Genomic DNA, 19,742 nt, shown 5'->3' with positions numbered 1-19,742 from the left:
ATTTATTGGAAGTTACACATACCAAGGTCCCCAATATTACCGAAGGAGATCATCACATGTCTTACTGAAGGGGGACATCACACGCCCCAAGACTCTAGTCGTTCATTATGTATCATTTGCTATATACAATAATACAAGAACCTCAGGTGTGCCTGAGGCATCTTGTGACCAAAGTCGTGGGATGGTTGCAAAACCCCTTCAGCAAAATAATCACTGCTTCCTCAAGGATTCAAGGTCAAAGTACTTCTAGAAAACAGTTGTTCATATCTGCCCCACACAGTGATTCTGCTAAATTCCTACAACATTCATGCTTATAAAGATTTATAATGAAAAGGAACTGAGCAAGAAAAAATACAAAATGTACTGATTGAGGAGAAAAGGGGCACCAGGAAGTGGAACAGAGCTAAATTCTGTGTTCAAGGAAATAAACAGATCTTATAAGAAAAGAATGAAGGGAATGGTGATGTTAGGGGAAGATTCCACCCAGCTAAGTTTCCAATTTGCGAAAAGGAATTTATTAAAAAACAAAAAAACCTGAAGCAGGGCGTGGTGGTAGATAGCTTTAATCCCAGCACTCAGAAGGGAGAGGCTGGCTGATCTCTGAGATTGAGGCCAGCCTGGTTATAGATCCAGTTTCAGGACAGCCAAGCTTTGGCAGTGGAGGAAACTACCAAAGACAGAAAGCTGGTGAAAATGTAATTGAATGAGGGGACCATGTTCCAAGCCCACTAAGCAGCAGAATTTGGTAACTTCAGTCACTTGGTTCTGCAGTTAAGGATAGAAGAAAGGTGTAGTGGCATTCCAAATGTATTTTAATAAATAAAGACTGCCTGAAGATCTGAGAGTAAAACAGGCCCATTAGTCAGCCTTACAGCCAGATTATGGTGACACACACCTTCAATCCCAGTGGTGCATGCCTTTAATCCCAACCCTAGAGAGGAATATAAAACAGGGTCATACAGTCTCCTTCTGAGACTCTGGGAGGCAGGATCACCATTTCAGACTGAGGTCCAGGTAAGGAGCCAGTGACTGGCTGTTTTGCTTTTCAGATCTTCAGGTTTAATCCCAATCTGACCCTGAGTTTTTAATTGTGCTTCAGAAAGGGGCTATGGAATTTGCATCAGAGACTAAGGAAAGCCGCTGAGGCCAAGTATGTGTCGGGGTGTCCCTGAATCAAAATGAAGAGAGACCATGACCACAGCAGAGAGGTCATTCATTGCATGAAGACATTGTGTGAAACTGTGAAGTCTAGATTACCTTAGAGACCCCAAGATTTTGGAGTTATCAGAGCTGTGGGATACATGCCGAGGAGAGCTGCTAACAGGGAGTGGAACCAGCCCAAGAGAGAAGTGTGTTGCAGTTAACAAAGCTGAAAGGAGTTGGAGATTTGAAGAACATTTTGACATCAGACATGCAAAATGCATGCAGAGTTTGGAGTTTGTCCAGCTTGTTTTCGGTCTTTTGTCCAGTATTTCCTTACTATGCTCCTTCCTCATGTTTTGGAATGGTAATGTCTATCCCGTGCCATTATATGTTGGATGTATGTGATCTGCTTTTTGACTTTTGACTTTACAAGGGATTACAGTTAAGAGACTGCATGAATCTCAGAAGACTTTAGACTTTTAAATAATAAAAACTTATACAAAACTATGGGGACTTTTTAAGTTGGACTGAATGCATTTTAGGGGCCAGGAAGTGGAATCTGACAGTTTGAAAAAAGAATGCTGGTTAGCTGGAACTAAGGAATTAGCAGTGATTAAGAGACCAAAGTCAGGTGGTTGTGGCGCACGCCTTTAATTCCAGCATTTAGGAGGCAGAGACAGGTAAATCTCTGAGTTTCAGGGCAGCCAGGGCTAGAGAAACCCTATCTTGAAAACACACACATATACAGAGAGAGACCAGCATCTCTCATGAAAGCTTCTCAAAGTGTTTCCTGATGGCACAGAGAAGCTGTTTCAGGGGTGCCCATGTTGGCAGCTGGACTTGAAGGCATGAGGGTCATGGAAAGCAGCTGAAGTTTGGCAATGTGAGAGGCCACTGGTGAAGGTGAGGTCTCACTAGTAATTGAAGGCCCAGGCTAAAGGGGTCATGCAAAGAAGTTGAATTTTGGCACCGTGAAGACAGCCTATGCGAGGCTATTGGTGAGAGATGCCAGTAGCAAGGGGAAAACCGCCAGCAGCAGCTAGAGCCCAGAAGACAAACCGTGCTACAGAGGATGGAGCTGAGAAGACTCCAGTCCTCTGGATGAGTCCAAAAGATCAGATCATGAGCAGATCCCAGACATTGGGCGGTTGAAGTTTGGATTTGCTTTGAATTAATTGTGTTTTTTTTTCTCTCTTGAAGAAAGTACTTTACTGGAACCCACCCACAGTTGAGAGACTTTTAAAAGAGAGGCTATTTTTTTTTTAAAGGGACTGAAATTTTAAGGTATTTGAATTTGTAAAGACTGGGAAATTTAAAGTTATTTATGTTTTTAATGTGAGATAAAGTGGGTTGGGCAAGTCATGGGAAGGCAGTAGGCAGCACCCTCCATGGCCTCTGCATCAGCTCCTGCCTCCAGGATCCTTCCTGTTTTGAGTTCCTGTCCTGACTTCAGTAATGAACAGGAATATGGAAGTATATGTCAAATAAACCCTTTCCTCCTCAACTTGCTTTTGATCATGTTTTATCACAGCAATAGAATCCCTAAGACACCTTTCACCTTCTGATGAGCTCCAGCAGATGTTTATAGACCATGACTAGACGAGTGAACCCTCAGCACACTGCTTGTGGGAAGGTTTCAGAACATTAGCTGAAACAGGAATCAGGCCAGTGCGATTATGAAACCCGAACGCAGAGTCTGTGTCCCTCCTCGGATCCCTGGACCCAGAGTTCTGAGTGTGCTTGGACCCATCTGGGTCTGTCCAGGTGACTCCTTTCTAACCCAGGGAGGCTTCTGAACACAGAATCTAACTGGCTGCAAAAGTTCAGCCATTTAATAACAAGAGCTCCCCAGTCTTATTCCACAACAGCACCCTGAGAATTATGGGCACAGCTGTGTAGGAGGCTGTGGAAACCCAAACACAATGAGGATATCAGTCAGACTCCTGGAGGAAGAACTGGGCTTTGTCCAGACACCGGCACGAACTTCATGGAGGCTAGGACTGGCCACACACGACCAGAGTATGAGGGTGCTGGGCTGGTGCTCAGGTGCGTGTGCATCCCACTAGCTGCTGCCATGTCCAGCTCCCAGTGACGATGTCCAGCTCCCAGGGAGGAACGGCTGGAGCTCACACAGGCCTTGTCCTCTTGGCCTTTTTCTCAGACCTCACAGCGTCATCATGGGCTTTCCTTTTCTCCGCCAGCTTGTTGGCCTGTGAGAAGGAGAACTCAGGATAGGATAAAGAGCAAGCGGAGAGGGATGGATCTCTTCTCTTATGGGGGTTTCCCTTAGCAGAGTTTCTAGAAAAGCTAACAAGCAAATAACCAGAGACCCCGACTTGTACCTCGGGGTGAAAGAACAGAAGCCCTACCATTGCCATATAGCACACTTTACAGCCCACAAATCTCCGGCTTGGAGATTCTAGATCGACTCTTGCACTAGCTCTGAGGGAAAGACGAATACCACTCAAACCTTTATTGAAAGCTAGCAGAGGGGGCACAAGGAGGAGACTCTTTCCAGGACCACAGGCGATGCTCCTAAGAACCATTCAGAGGGGGGCAGGGTCTGCTCTCTATTTCCTGAGCAAGACTATCAGCAGGGAACAGGTCACACTGTACAATGGCATGGAAAGACCTGATAAACTACTGTGATTTCTGTGTGTGTGTTTTAAGACAGGGTTTCTCTGTGAAACACTCCTAGCTGTCCTGGAACTCACAGAGACCCACCTACCTCTGCCTCCCAAGTGTTGGGATTAAAGGTGTGCACCACCATCACCTGGCTATGCTGTTATTTAAGATGAACCTGGTGCCCCCCCCACCCCCACACCCTAAGGCAAGGCTGCCTGCCACTCTGGAGGCCTCAGTACACAATTGCTTTGTTTTCTTCTCCTGCCCCCCTCAACTCTGTGATCAAAGCAAGTGCTCAAGCACCAAATAAACCCCCAGCTAACACACACTGAACACGCGAGCTTAAGAAAGACTTCCTGAGTCTGTTGGGTTAGGCCCACCCTCAGGACAGCTCTGGGTTAGCATGGGAATTAGCTATGCTGCTTAGTGGTGGGGACTCTCTAAGAAGAGTGAGGCCTTGGCTTCTATTCCCAGCTGTGTAAAACCAAACCAAACACAGAAAACTCCAAAGAAAACAGGCCTTGGCCAAATGGACCAGGTTAGCTCAACCGTGCAGATGTGCGGAGGCCTCGTCAGAGAGCAGAAACCTACCTCTCGGATTTTGCGCCGCTTGCCAAACATGATCTTTTGGTAGAGGTACTTCTCCCGCTTTTTCATCATCATGATGGCCAGGCGCTTGGCCTCACTTTCCTCCTCCTGGGCCAGTCGCTGCTTGTCTTCCAGTTTCACGGTGCCGGCCACCACCTGGGGCTTCTGGGGAAACAATGCAGCTGCATGAGCACTTGGCCTTGTGGGTAACTGGCTGCTTCCCAGGCAGAGCTTTGTCCAATGCTTCCCTACCTTCCCTTCCAGACGCTGCTGCTCCAAGGCTGACAGGTGCGCCTCCTCCTCCTTCTCTGAATCAGCTTCCACATCTTCCTCCTCATTTTCCCCTGCATCACCATCACCTTCATTGTCATCATCTTCATCGTCCTCATCCTCATCCTCCTCTTCCTCTTTCAAGTCTCCTACAGACAGTAACTTCTGCATTCCAAGGCAGCTCAAGGATGCTCCCCCAATGGCCCCCAACAGCTTTCACAGCCCCAGCTGAGCGGCCTTCAAATAAAAACACCCTTGCTACCCGTGCAAACACTGACAACACTGGTTCATTCTGCTCAGCTACTCCAAATATCAATAGCAGACTAACATTTCAAATGCTTGAAAGGCTGAGGGCTTTCTGTTCCCGCTGTCCTTTTCTCTGAAGCCTGCCAACTCTGTAGCCAAGGGAAATGGCCAGCTTGGGCACAGGAGCCAGGGCCACCAGAGGAGCCTGTCCATACTGCTACCCATCCTTGCCCAGCTCACCTGGGTCCTCTCCCCGCTGCAGAGCCAGCAGCTTCAGCTTCTCAGGGGGAATGTAATCTCCTTCCTTCTCAGATACGAAGGGTGAAAGGTGTGGTGGCAGCTGCACCCCAGGGAAGTACTCTGCCACAGGGAGGAGGAGCCGGGCATTCACACAGTCAAACACCCACTGGGGCTGTATGTAGTACCTGATGGAGAGTAGCCAGCAAAGTCAGGTCACAAGGGAACAACCAGAGGTACCACTGCATCACCAGGGCCAAGGAACCCCCACCCCCAGAGGGCATTTGAGGGCTTTGAGAGTCTACCTGCCAATGACGGGGGTTTGCTGCCCAGGCCGATCAACAATCTGGTGGGTGATGCAGGAGTCTGTGATGTCATAGGTGGCTCCAATGCACAAAGACTTGTCCCAGGATACATCCCCACCAAAACTCCTACAGGTACGCAGAAAACCTGTAAGCCTTTTAGGAATGAGCTGCCTGCCCTGGAAGCATCCCTGAACCTACTAGCCACAAACCCACCCTTCCATGAAGTGCCTTACCCACCCCAGAGCCTCCTATCTGGGATGACATCTACAGTCCTGGTCCAGAAAGAACTCAGCTAGTGACAGAACAGCTCTCCCCTTAGCAGAGTGCTCTGGAGGTGTCTGCCTGTAGGCTTTGCATACACTGCTTTGTGAGGAGTGGAGACACCCTCACGTTACCAATACACCAATAGGCTAGGATGGAGACCGGACTACTGTACAGTCACAACTATGGGCTAGTTAAAGGCCTCCCCACCTGATGATGAAGGCCAATGCTTCACGGGGCACCTCTCGGTTCAGGAAGAACTTTAGGCCTTCAAAGAGTTTCTTGTGCTTTTCCTGTGCCTCCAGCTCTTTCTTGCGACCTTCCTCCTGGGCTGTTATCTCCTTCAGGGAAGGGGCCAAGTGTCACACCACCAGGCCATCCAGCTCTACCAGAAGGGACTGGCAGATCCCAGATTCTAGGTGATGCCCCTGCCCAGTCTCATCCCATGTATTCCTGGAAGGCAGCCCCGTGCTTACTCACCCCATCAATAGGAAACTCATCGGCCTCAGCCTCCTCTGTAGTAGGCACCACCACTCGGGCCAGGCTGGCACTGAGGGCTGCTAGTTTCTGTAGGTGGGAAGCAGAGCTACAAGGTGGCCTGCTTGCAGGTGGGGAACTTCATCTGGGCATGGGATAGGCTGGAGAGCAAAAACAGCTCCAGGCCAAATCTGGGTCAGTCATAAAAGTAAATCCTAGAACCACCTACCTAGCCAAATCACTCACTATTCACGGGATAGAATGGCGGCATAGGGCCAGTGCTCCTGAAGCCCATCTTACCTCCATAGAGCTCTCGGAGTCCAGAGCATATGTGTCCTCGCTGACCTTTGTCTCTGCCTGGGTCTGACCTTCAAGCTGGGAAGAGGGAAGAGTACACCTACAGCCCAGCCCCTTGCCTCAGTGTAGGATAGGAGGGCTAGGTGAGAAGGTGTTAGGCTCTACCTTGGGTGGGTAGTGAAGGTTGAGTGACTGGTAGAGGCGGAAGTTGACAAAGCCCAGGAGAGTGGTGTAGAACTCAGTGAAGGTGGCCATGACCCTGTAGTCCACGTCCGTAGGATGCTGGGGGAATAAGGAGACACATCCGCAGTGTTAGCACAGGGGTGGAGGTAGGTATTATGCCCACAAACCCACGGGCATCTGAAGCACAAGGGAGGCTCTGGACAGAGGCCCCAAAGGCTATGGGTCCATGGAGACCAGTGCCAGGTTCCCCTGTGGTAAAGGGGAGCCAGGACAGAGACAGGAACTGGTCCGCAGTGCTCCACCGCACTTGGCCCTGCCTCTTTCTGGCCCCGGCTCTCCCACTCCTCCTTCAATTATCAGTGGGACCTAGACAGAGCACACACCTTGTCCATCACCCATCCCAGCATGAGCCTAAGATCTGCTTCAGGGCAACTGGGAGCACTGAGGCAGCCTTCCCAGAGCCCAGCAAGGCCTATGTGTGCAGCTCATGGTCCACAGCCCAGAAGAGGTGATGACTTCTACTGGCCGAGGTGCCTTGGAAAGGACGTAGTCCACCCACACCCTGCAGAGTGTGTGATGAAGCTCAGAGTTTAGCATTTCTGTCTCAGACCCAGCCTAGGCCTAACACTATGTTGAAGCAGAGGTAGACCACCTTTCCCAGCTGCCACCCGGCAGGCAGAAGTGAATGGCTTCCCTCTGCCATTACCACAAGGAGCTGATCTACAGACTGGATCAAGTGTCTCAACTCTGGAATGGTCCCATCCGCTAAAGTCAGAAAGGCCTACCCAAGAGCCCACCAAGCCCTGCTAACCACCACAAAACACTTCTAAGACATGTCAAAATTGATAATAATCACAACATCCCCTCAGCTCGGGGCACCCACAACTCTGAGCTAGCTTTCCATCTTGCTACCAGGCAGCAGTCTATGCCACCAGGCTTTTCCTGATAGGCACAAACTTCATTTTCCATAGTACTGAGCAGGGTAGGTACATTCTGCCCTCACCACCGCCATTACCCCAAGACCCACTGCTGTATGCTCAGCATCGGCTGCCCAGGGGAGGGGCACATGAGGGTCTTTGCTACAACTACCCTCTGCTGAGAGGAAGCAGCTGGCTACAAACTGGGAGGAAGGAGGCATGGGCAGACCATGCCCTTCCCCCAGGGCCAGCTGTGTGGAGGATGGCCCTCACAGGGCCCTATTCACCACCCCAAGAACACACAAAGAGCAGTCTGAGAAGCATGGGGGTTCGACATCAGAAGGAAGGAAAGACAGAAAGGGCCAAAGAAGTTAGGCAGGAAGGAGGAGGAGCAGGGAAGGAAGGGCCATGTACACTGGCTCCCCAAGCCTGCCTCAAGGAACTGGAAAAGGGACGGATGAACTCCAAGGCCACCTCTTGTTCACAGACAGAAGCCCCACTACCAGTTCACCCAGACACGGCAGGTTCCAGTCTCAGGCACCCCTGCAGCCCACTGAGCACAGAGCCTCAGCTCTCTCTGACAGTTGTTCTCTATGCAAGGTACCAATCCCTGCTTAGTGAACAGGAGGGAATGAGGGAAAGGAGATCAAGTACAGCCCAAAGACCGACAATTCAGGGGGCAAGCCCAGCTAGGACTGACCTTCGGGGGGATTGGGAGCTAGCAAGGCTTCCATGGAAAGCAAAACCAGACTCCTCTTAGCAGAGGCCTAGGAACAATCCTAAGCACTTACAGATAAGCCAGTAAAAGTCAGTGCCATGTGCTAAGTGCCTCTCTTGTGCTCCCTTCCCTGGAGTCAGCAGGGCTCCAGGCTGTGGGGGGATGGGCAGAGGACACAGGAGCGAAGCATTTTTGTTGTGGTGTGTCAAAGGCCAAGTGGGAACAAAGACCCCAGTGGGTCTGAGAGGGGGGCTGGGCTCTGTCACCTGACTCAGGTGGCAACTGTACAAAACACTGAGTATACACAGCCCCCGGAGCTATCCTCACTGCCTATTCAATCACAAAGACAGCTACCCATTCAGTGCCAGGTCCTTTCAAGACTTCTTTCCCCTGAGAAGACGAGAACGCTATTAATTGAAGCAGAAGGGTGAAGGACCATGCTCAAGATCACCTAGCACAGTGGTTCTCAATCTGACTCGCCTAAGGCCATCTGCACATCAGATACTTACATGAGGAACTGGATTAAGAGGCTGCAGCATTAGGAAGGCTGAGAACCACACTCTAGCAGAAGTGCTGGAGTGAGGTAAGCCTATTTAGGATTAGCCTGTGGGTCGGAGTGTACATCTGACACTGAGAATCCTATGACTGATCCAGCACTACTGACTGACTGGGCTGTAAAGCACATATCCTACCCTGCCCCCCCCCCAACTCCCCTACCCCTACACAGCAGTCAACAACCAAGAACCCAGCAAGGGCTGGACTCCAAAGACAGCACCCACCCACATCTTTTAGGAACAAGCACAAGGCACCCCCCCCACCCAAGGCACACTTACATCATGGGAGAAAGCATAGGGTGCAATCCATACGATGGGTTGGCCCAGCACCTCAGCCTGATAGTAAATGCCTTTGATGGACAGGAAGACCTGGGGGGTGGGGGGAGACAGTATGAAAACCAAGGGCTAATGGGAGGACCAGGGATCCCAGGAGAACCTTAGCTCACCTTGCGCAGGGCTCGGGCAGCAATGACATAGTGCAGGAACTCCACAGTGAGTCGGCGACACAGTTGAATGGTCTGCACATGGCACTTCCCTGTCCGTGGGAAGGTGGAGAAGAGGAAGCACATTGACAGGGCATCATCAAGGTCCCTCAGAGCATCGATAAAAGTGGGGTACCTGTAAGGTGGTGAGAGCAGTGCGTATGAGCCCATTCTGTTGGGCTCCAAGGGTCTCTACCCACTCTGCCTCACCCCAGCAGCTACCCCAGAGGCCCTGACACAAGCCAGGCACTGCCACAGCTCTTCCCTGACCCAGTCGTAGCAACAACTTCCCCAAGTTGACCAGGCACCTGGAAACAGCTCTATAGTGACTGAAGAACTAGGGTATTCCCAGGGAACTCTGATCACCTCAGGACATAGCACAGAACCCTTGACCACTTGTTATCTTTTTGTGAACGAGGGGACACCAAACTGTGGTTCTCTGACTCTCTTTGAAAGTGCAATCTTCAAAGACCCACGAGAAAAAGGGAAAAATGGGAAGCTGGACTAGTGGGCCAGGAAGAGTAGGGCTGCTTTCCCAGCAGCACCTGCACCAGGGCAAGGCTACAGGTCACCTGAGTGGGCCTTGTCTTCCTATTCCTCAGCACCCAGATCCGTGTAAATGACAGAACCAATGTAAAATGCTGGCACAGGAACTATGTCCAGTTAGAATAATTTCCAGGAACCCCATGGTAAATGAGGAAGCGGTCAAAGTGTCACTTGGGTAAGAGTCACCACTGCCTTTGACAGTTTCCAAAAAGAGGGACAGAAGCGTAGTACAAAGTGAAGACACTGAGCCACAAGTCTTGATACGTGGACTCTAGTCCCATTCTGAGCTGCGACCCTAACTGGGTCACTAGGCCTCTTCTAGCTCCAACTTTATCTAGAAAATGACACTGCTGGACAAAATGCTAACTTAAAATAGTGTATCTTTAGCCGGGCAGTGGTGGCGTATGCCTTTAATCCCAGCACTTGGGAGGCAGACGCAGGTAGATGTCTTGAGTTCCAGGCCAGCCTGGTCTAAAAAGTGAGTTCTAGGACAGGCTCCAACGCTACACAGAGAAACACTGTCTCGAGGTTTATTTAAAAAAAAAAAAAAAAAGTTATCTTTAACCAGATCTAGTGGTGCCTGGTACGTACCTGTAATCCTAGCCAGCACTTGGGAGGCTGACCTTATCTCCAAAAAATCAAACTAAAATCAACCAAACCAAGCCACCTATCCATCTACTTCTTGTGGCTCTAAACACACCCTGAGTATGGCTGCATCTGCAGGGGTTTCAGCTCCCCTCCTGCAGCCAGGCTGCCCTAGAGCTGCAGGACATCTGAACCACATTCCAGGAAGCTTCATTTGAAGAAAAGGGTCTGCCAGGAGTGGTGGTGCACACCTTTAATCCCAGCATTTGGGAGACAGAAGGAGGATCTCTGCGAGTCTGAGGCTAGCCTGGTCTACATAGTGAATTCCAGGACACCCAGAACTATGGTGAGAGCTTGTCTCCAAAAACTATTAAAAAAAAAAAAGCTGAGCAGTGGTGGCACACACCTTTAATCCCAACACTCAGGAAGCAGAGGCAGGTCAGTGACTTTGAGGCCAGCATGGTCTACAGAGCGAGTTCCGGAACAGCCAGGGCTACAGAGAAAACCTGTCCCACACAAACACAAAACAAAAAGGATGACAATGATGATGATCCGCCTTATCATAAAGAGCTCTGAAGGGCACACGACCACAAATGGTTGAGGTCCCACGCCCCAGACAGAACTGTTTACTGCAGCTGAGTTGAGAGGTCTCAGGTCAGCAAAAACAGGCTAAGATGAAGGGAAGCCTAGCATGAACTTAGCAAGTGATGGGACAGCTGTCTAGGTTCCTGAGACAGAAGTCAGCAACCTCCCCCAGTCTCCTTGGTGCCTCAGTTTCCTAACTTTCTAATCTGGAGGACAAGCACACACCCTTTCTAGACTATTAGATTTTCCATTCGCTTTGGTTCTGGCTGAGGAGACTAGATGTTATTTCTTTTACGAATGAAACCAAGGTCAAGGCTCTTCCACATCCGAGGAAGTTATGACCCATCACCATTTTGGAACTGAGCATGCGTAGGCCTTCATTCTGTAAAACGGACACTAGCATAGGGTTCTACACCTGATCAATTCCAGGCAAAAGTGTCCTGTGATGCAGTAACTATTATGAACACTGAAGACTACTCAGCAGCAATGCTGGCTTCTAGTCATTAGATACCAAACACAGTCCATCCAAACTGTAGAAGCTACAAGGGTCTTCAGGCATTTTCCAATTCTCCTGAAGAGGAAAGATTCACTGATTAGCCAGTGAAGGGGAGGGGCTTTTTGAGAAGGTTGAGTGAGGAACCAGAAGTATGTTACCATGCCTTCTAAGTCTGTAGTATGGGAACTCATGGCTGAACTTGCTGCTGTCTCTGCTCGTAATGTGCTCTCCTGGCTGGCTCAAACAGGTCCTTTTCCAGAGGTCTCTCTGGGCATGTAATCAATGTACCCAGTTCTCTGCACACTGCCATACAGCCTTCACTGTACCCAGTGCAACTTATAATCACGACACTCATGTGCCAGCTTGGTTTTCAGTCTAGCGCCTCTGAAAGGACACACACTCTGCCAGTCAAGTCTTAAGTCTTTCCTTGCCCCACTGCATCCCCAGCACTAGGACAGCACTCAGCAGCAACCGCAGCACGCTGAGGAGCACGGACTCACCGCTCCTTGACGATGTGGTCAAGTTTGTAGTTGGGTTTGTTGTCCTTCAGGCGCTCCACAGCATTCCACTCACTCTTTCCATAGGCTTTGCGCAGCTTCCGAACAAACACCTGGAAGGGGAGCAGGAGCCATGATGCTGTGGCATGGGCTTCTCCTGAGCAGCTCCTCCGTGGAGAGTGAATACACCAGACAGGCTGTCTCAGTGTTTCTGAAACCAGCCACAGCTACTGCCCATGCCATCAGGCCCCTAAGGCCAAGCTCTGCCAAATAGCCAATCCATGGAGCTCCAGATCCATGATAATGACCAGAGGCAGCCCAGGCCCCTCTGATGATGCACAGGTATGCTGATACCACATGCCCACCTAGGAAGAGCCCTGTTTTGCACGGAGGTAGATCATGGCTGGAAGGGCTTGCTTTTAGACAGCACACAAAGCTAGTTGCTGACCTCTATGAAAACAAGCTACCCAGAATAAAACCAACTGAGATAAACTTTAAGGCCACATCTTCCAAACCAACAGATGCTCAAAACCAGCCCCAGGGCTCCTGAGAAGCCCAAACAGTATGTGGGATTATAAACAGCAGGTCTTGGACACACTTCCCACCACCTGCCCCACTTCCAGCATTGTTTGATGTAGCTGCTGCCCAGTCTCCTGCTGGCCACTAGGTGGCGCCCACTCCTCAAAAAACCCTGTTTCCAGCCAGAGGCAGCAGTTTAACTTCAATTAGTCTTTCCACCCTCTGCACATGATGGAAATAGGTTTCTGCTGTCCCTGTCCTGTGGCATTTAGCATTAATGTTTCTCTATGTATGGAACTGAAGCCCAGGTGCCCTGGGAGCAACCCCACAAAGAATAGGAGGGCTTGGGAGCAGAGAAGGCACCAAAAGCCCCTGACATGGTACCATTTCTGCCTTGAGGGCAAATAGTCATAGTCTTGTGGGGGAGCAGAATTGGTTAACAATTATGTGCAGGTCCGGTGCAAATGATTTTTAGGCAGGCCATCTGAGACATCCTTTTGAGGTAGAAAGACCTCCCCTTCTCTACAGGACTGGCCCTGAATGCATCAGCAACCTGTCCAAGTTCAGTGAGTTACAAAGCTGCAAACACAAGAAAGAACCAAGGCCTTACCTTGTACTCTCGGAACTTGTTGACAATGGGCTCATGGAGGAGGAATTTAATATCTTTGATGAGGTAAAATGTTCGGGCTGCTGTGGAGCCCTTGTTTACTTTCTTCTTATGCTTGGGCTCATGGGGATAAATGCCTTTCAGGATGCACAGCCGCCTGGAAGACAAGCCACCGTTAAACCAGCAAAGGCACAACACTGGCCACAGCGCGCTAGAAAGCCAGCGTGACCAGGAAGCAAAGGAGTTGGTGCTTCACCTCTCAAGTGAGTGCAAGCAGACTGTGAGAGGCGTGCCAGTGGGAGCAGACAGAACAGCCACAAAGGCTGGCAGGCACCTAAACCAGGACACCACACTGAGAAATCAACATTTCAAACACATAGAAGGCTGCGCACTCTGAGACAGCCAAGTAAGAACACTTGTTCTCCTGGCACCCAGGAGACTGAGGCAGGAGGAGCATATGTTTGAGGCTAGTCCGGACTATGGGCGTTTGTCTCAAACAAGAAGAAAAAACTGGCTTGGGGATATAGCTCAGTGGCAGGGTGCGTGAGTAGCATGTGTGAGGCATGTTCAGTGACCAGTCCTGCAGAAAACAAACAAAACCAAAGCAAAAACAATAAAACTCTTCAAATTAGTAACAAAAGCCTGTAACCATCACATCCCTCCCCACAACAGAACGCACACAGAGTGGAGGGTGCAGTGGTCAAGATTAGCCTGATGGGAGGACCCACAGACTGCAGAGACATCTGGACTTGATTCTACAAGGAGAGTCCCCAGTTGTAGGACTCAGGAAGCCTTCTGTCAGAAGGGAAACGGTAAAGGGCAATGACCAGGCAGCTGGATCTGAAGAGCCAGTTCTCAGACCGCAGCTGACAAAGCGAGGTGAGGAAAAGGAGAAACATCACAGGATGGTGGGATGGCTCAAGCAAGGCCAGGAGTTTTCCCTGCGCATTTATGCCACTACCCAGGCTTCCAGACCCTAGTTTGCTCCCCTCCAACCTCACCTGAAATCAGGCAGGCTCAGCTGCAGCTTCTTCCGGGCTTTATTTCGGGTGATATAGTTGGTGGCAGAGCCTCGTTCATACTTAGGGAGGAAAAAAAAATTCTGTTAGAACTACAGCAGTGAGTGGCACTCAACTCTGGGAAAAGGGAATTCTAGAGACAGCTAAGTGGGTAGGTGACAGAGACAGATTTCCAGGATGAGGACTGCTGTAGGGAGTGAAATGGCCTGCCCAAAGGAGCTCTATGCTGTCCCTGGATACCGCATCCACGCGATGCTGGGGTCTTGACCTACCCAGCACAGCTCTATATCCTGTCTAACATGCAGTGATTTCACAGTTTATATCACTCAGTCTCCACAAGCCTGTGGGGTAAGGGCCATCAGAATGTCCATTTCCAGCTTGCCCATTCAAGCCACACAGCTTACAAGCTTGGGTTAGGTCTCCAAACCTAGGTCTGAGTCCAGAGCCTGCATGCCTAACTAATCCTCTGTTCATAATCTTATTTGTCCCTTTTTAATCACCAGCCTTTTCATACGGACCACAGGCAACCATTCATACCCTCACAAGCGCATAAAATGCTACTACTATAGACTAACAGAGTATGCTCCTCGGGAGGGAGACGAAAACCACTGTAACATCTAAGATATCCCCTAGCCATTTCTCCCTCCCTCAGGGGTGACACTACTCTAACTGGAAATGCTTGTCTTAAGCCACACACCACTGCCCAGCACCCTCACCCCCTTCATTCACCAGAAAGCAACCAAGTTGAAAGCATTAAGCTAGATGCTATGAGGGTAAGGAAGACAACAGGCCTGGCTTCTACTTGCCTCCAAGCAGCAGGTGGTTTTGTCAAATCAAATCATCTGGATTATCTCATACACATCAGTGCTAAAGAGAAGCAGCATCCTATTCCAAACAGCCTGAAGCACTAACCACCTATGTCCACTCAAAAAAAAAAAAAAAACCTTCCTCTGCAGGGAGACAGCAGGAACTTCTGAACCTAGGTCTGGATCTAAGGAGTCAGTGTCCCCTGAACTACCTATGTTATACACAACCCCACAGACATGAAACACACCATTCATTCTTTCCTGCAGACACTGACTATTGGGAGGAGCCAAAGATAAGGTCCACAGTGTTCATCCAATGTTTTCCACAGAGGCCGGTGAGATGGCTCAGAGGGACAAGCACTTCCACCAATCCCGATGAGCACACACAGTGGAAGAAGAGAACGGTCTCCTACATGTTGTTCTCTGACTTCCATTATGTGCACCGTGTTTCTTGGGGGCACACACATACATACACACAGAGTAAGTATATGTAAAAAGGAAAAGTATTTCCACTGAGCCAGCCATGGTGGTGAACACCTAAATTCCAGTACTCAGAAAGAAGAAACAGGACAAAAATGAGTTTCAGGCCAGCCTGTGTGAGAGCCTGTCTCACTACTAACTCCAGTGCTAGAAAACAAAATGTTTCCCATTTTCCCGTGCCACAGGGATCTCTTGCCACTGTGCACTGCCATTGTAAACATTAAACCTGGTTCACATGGTGAGTTAACTTTTTGGATTAGGGTGTGTGTGTTGGACAGTACAACATTTTTCTAAACACCTTACAATGAGTAAGACAAACCATTCCCACAACAGATACTTTGGCCTCAAGAGTCAAAACTGTTCTGGAACCCAGTGTCGGATGTTACAGCTCGCTGAGACATCTCTACTTGCATCTGAAGTACAGGTTTCCCTTTTTATTTTGGGACAAGGTCTCACTATGTAGGCCTGGCTGGCCTAGAATTTGCATGTAGACCAGGCTAGCCTCCAACTCATGGAGATTTGTCTGCCTCTGCCTCCAGATCAAGTTTTCCTTCTTATAGTGTTAGGTTAAAACAAATTTGGATCTTTCTTCAGGGTCTAGCCTGGGAAATGGATGAAACTTAAAAAACAAAAACAAAAAACCCAAACATACTTAAGGGAGGTAAACCAGACCCAGAAAGACAAACATCACATGTTCTCTCTCATTGGAGGCTGCTGGCCCTACACCTTCAGATGTGAGTACATATCCTGGAGTAACTGCGGAAACCAGGAAAGTAAAAAGGGGCCAGTGGGGTGGGGGGTTGGGGGTGCACAACAGAGAAGGGACTATCAGGGAACAAGTGATCAGATAAAGGTAAATGGGACAAATGGGGAGGGGGTTCTAAATTAGGGAGTCGGGAGATAGACGCAGGAGAGGAGGGTAAAATAACAGTAAGGATGTCTGATAAACTCCTGAGGGACTCTTTACAAACAGCACAAAGCAATAATACAGATTAAGCCTGTGCATAAATATACATATAGCATTTAAATGAAATTCTCTCATCTGGGCTGACAATTCTCCCTCCAAGAGTCAAAGACCCCCCCTCCCCCAAAAAAAACCCCAACCCCAGGCATGAGAGGCCTTTCTGGGAGTTGTTGGTCACATTGTTCAAGTGACTTCCAAAACATGACAGGCTTTTGCTGTTGCCCTTGGTTACATACATGAGATGCAAATAAGTCCCCACTGCTGAAAATACCGCCCACTTGAGATGCAGGGAATCAGACATCACTCAGCTGAAACTGACCTGACCCTCTTACTCCCCGAGTACCAGGAGCCATGCAAGCTTTTACAGGAGGGAAGCAACCAGCAGTCCTACCCAGTTGTGCTATCTAGGAACCACAACAGCAATCAGCATGGCATGACAACCTGAAGGGTGCAGTGATATGAACACCACAGCGTAATCAACTGTTTTCTAACTGGACCTCAGACCCTCTAACACAGGGAAATCCTGCCCGGTACTGGAAACCTCGCCAGCTACTTGGAGCTAGTAAAGCCACCTATCCTGAAGGGTAACCTACAACTGCAATACTAAAGTTGATTTCCTAAACCAGCATAATCCCTAACTACAACCACAAAACAACTCCCACACCTAAGGCTCAGGGATCATTGCGGAAGAAGGGATGGAAAAATTCTAAGAGCTAGAGGATCAGTGCATTTGTTGAGCCTGTGCCTCCTAGGAATGTCAGAAGCTATACCCATAAGCCTCACCAACATGCCAAATGAGCAGAACACAGACAGCAGACTTGCCAATGTGGATAGAAGACAGCCCAAGAGACCTCAGCCCTACACAAAGAACTGCAGGCAACCAAGGAATGCTGAGTGGGAAGAACACACCAGTTAGCTACCAACACCAAATGGTCAGCCCTGACAATATACATGCACAGACACGTATGTACGTACCAACAGTTACTAAAGGGGGGGGGCATGATTTTGAAAGAGCAAGTGGGAGTACATGGGAAGGGAGAAATAATGCAATTATATTACAGCCTCAAGAATGATTACAAATCACAACAAAACCCATTGGTATCAGAAACTTGCAAGCCAAAGGAAAGACTTGAGCCCACCTCATCTTCCCCTTTCCCATCCCATCCTGGAGTCCCTTCATGCCCAGGTATTCTCCGCACAGAAGCAAGAATACTCAGATCAAGTCACTTTCTTTAGTTGTCTTCTCCGCTCAGAATAACCCTAAGCCACACATGACACAGCCCCAACATCACCTAGATGGGAACTCACTTATTCACTGTCTCACAGCCATGTTGATGTCTTTCCAAAACCCCGCACACAGCTGCCTTTCCTGCCTACCGGCCTTGGCATTTAGTTTCCACTGTGGCTTCCTTCACTAAGTATGTCTGAAGGAGAAAAGGGAAATAGCAGGCTTTGGCATTATCATTGGCAAGTTTACTTAGGAAACACAGGTTACACAGAAATAAGAAACTCTGTCTCGGCTAGGTAGTGGTGGCACTCGCCTTTAATCCCAGTGCTCGGGATTAAATCCCTGTGAGTTCCAGCCTGGTCTACAGAGCAACTTCCAGGACTGCCAGAGCTACACAGAGAAACCCTGTCTTGAACAAACAAAACAAAAAACTATCTCTGATCTGAAACAAAGCTAAAACTGAACTATTTTGTAAACCTGCTCACCGTTTCCTTCTTTTCTGAAAACAAAAACAGAAACAAACAAACAAGCAAAAAGAACACACACACACATACCTGCTTTCCACCAATACTCTCTCAGACAACAAATTCTGTTTGCTAAAGGTAAAATTAACCAGAAGCCTGAAAATTTCAGTTTCTGTAAACTTGCTTAGCTCTGAAGTCTCGTTTGGTCTAAGGAGTCACCCTAAAATAGAGATCGTAACAACGCCTAACCCTATAAACAATGAAACACTTCTGCCGGAGCCTGGGCAGAAGCTACGGGTGGGTGGGGGTTGTCACAGCTGCACGCTGACTAAAGTTTGCTGTTTATCTGAGTGCCGAGAACTTCTCGTCGGGAAAGGTGGAGGACACCCCAAGCCTGCACTTCCATGCCCCACACCCACCTTAAGTGTCCTGACAGTCCTGATTTCCACTGAAATGCTGTCAGAAGAGAACCTCCGAAACAACACAAATCGGACAGAGTCTGTTGTTACTCTCCATCTCACTGCTAGCACCTCGTTAGCTTCCTTTAGCAAGCACTTAATTTCTGGCCACTGTATTTTTGTCCGACGGGAGGTGACTCCGGGAAAGCGGGGGCCCCAGCTGATTGCTTCTCAGTCCCCAGTGCCCAGAACCGGGCTTGGCTCAACCGAAAAAGTCCGAAGTCGTAATGATGAACTTTACGTCCGTGGCTCACTCTTTTAACTGCCGGTTGGCGGCTCTGCATCTCCACAACTCCTTCCAGAGAGAGCTCACGTTTCCCCGGCCTCCAGGGGCCTGCGCCCAGCAGTTCCACCCGGCGCCGTCTCCTGACCTCTCGGTCCCCAGCGGCCAGGAAGAGTGACAAGTCCGAGGTCCTACCACCCCGGGAACCACTCACCTTCTTCTTCTCCAGACCTCCCATAGCTCCACGTTGAAGAGACCCCCGAAAACCACGCGCACAGGCAGAGCCACTTCCTTGCGCACGTGCTCCACGTAGGACCCCGAAGGACCCCACGCCGCCGGCTTTGGGCTGCCCAAAAATATGCCTGTGCGAATGCAGAGAACGTTAGGCTTCTGACGACCTCTTTACGACAAAACTTTCTAAAGCTCAACCATTGGGGTTGCTCTTTCTGTACTTATTTTCCAACTCTATGTAGACAAGCTTTAAAATAGAGTGGAAATTTAGGCAGTTTTATGACTACCGTAAATACAGTTGCTTGACAACGTGAGAGCCGCATTGCATTTCGGGATAGAGCAGGACCGAAGGCTGGGCGACCGCCCAGGAGCCTTCTGGGTTGCTGAAGGAACCGCGTTTCTTAGGTGAGAGCAGGGTTGAATTGTCGTGGCAACGGTTGCTAGGCGTTGTAAAACCTGGCTGGTCAGGCTTTACCTTGTTGGCCTGAAGAAGTTCAGCTGCTCAGTTTGTTTGTTCATGTTAGGGTAAGATGGAACAAAGGCCTACTTTTTTTTTTTTAAACTACATACGGCAGAGAGATTTGAGGAACCACTTAAATCTGGGGGAATGGGTTAAGGCAGAAGAGGTAGGTCTCTGAGTTCGAGGCCAGCTGGATCTATGTTGTGAGTTCCAGTATATCGAAGGCTACAAAAAGCGACTTTATTTAAAAAACAAAACAGAAAAACAACAA

At 49.3% G+C, this 19,742-nt stretch overlaps 1 protein-coding gene across 1 annotated transcript; it reads right to left on the bottom strand.

The window, feature by feature from the left end:
• Positions 1-2,947: 2,947 nt before the first annotated feature.
• Positions 2,948-19,151, bottom strand: Pes1 (pescadillo ribosomal biogenesis factor 1). The gene is made up of 15 exons (XM_050141126.1): positions 18,995-19,151; positions 14,140-14,219; positions 13,142-13,295; positions 12,016-12,125; positions 9,268-9,439; positions 9,101-9,190; positions 6,615-6,731; positions 6,453-6,527; positions 6,156-6,242; positions 5,886-6,016; positions 5,415-5,540; positions 5,113-5,297; positions 4,609-4,775; positions 4,360-4,521; positions 2,948-3,353 (listed from the first exon to the last, which is right to left on the bottom strand). Exons 1-15 carry the CDS (start codon positions 19,016-19,018, stop codon positions 3,270-3,272), a joined length of 1,764 nt encoding a protein of 587 aa, XP_049997083.1. The 5' UTR covers positions 19,019-19,151; the 3' UTR covers positions 2,948-3,269.
• Between the last annotated feature and the right edge of the window lie 591 nt (positions 19,152-19,742).

This window comes from Alexandromys fortis, unplaced genomic scaffold, assembly GCF_014885135.2.
Source record: "Alexandromys fortis isolate MF-2015 unplaced genomic scaffold, M_Fortis_MF-2015_v1.1 scaffold_7, whole genome shotgun sequence".
NCBI classification, from domain to species: Eukaryota; Metazoa; Chordata; class Mammalia; order Rodentia; family Cricetidae; genus Alexandromys; species Alexandromys fortis.
Note: the sequence above shows the minus strand (reverse complement) of the source record. Positions and strands in the feature narration are given on the sequence as shown.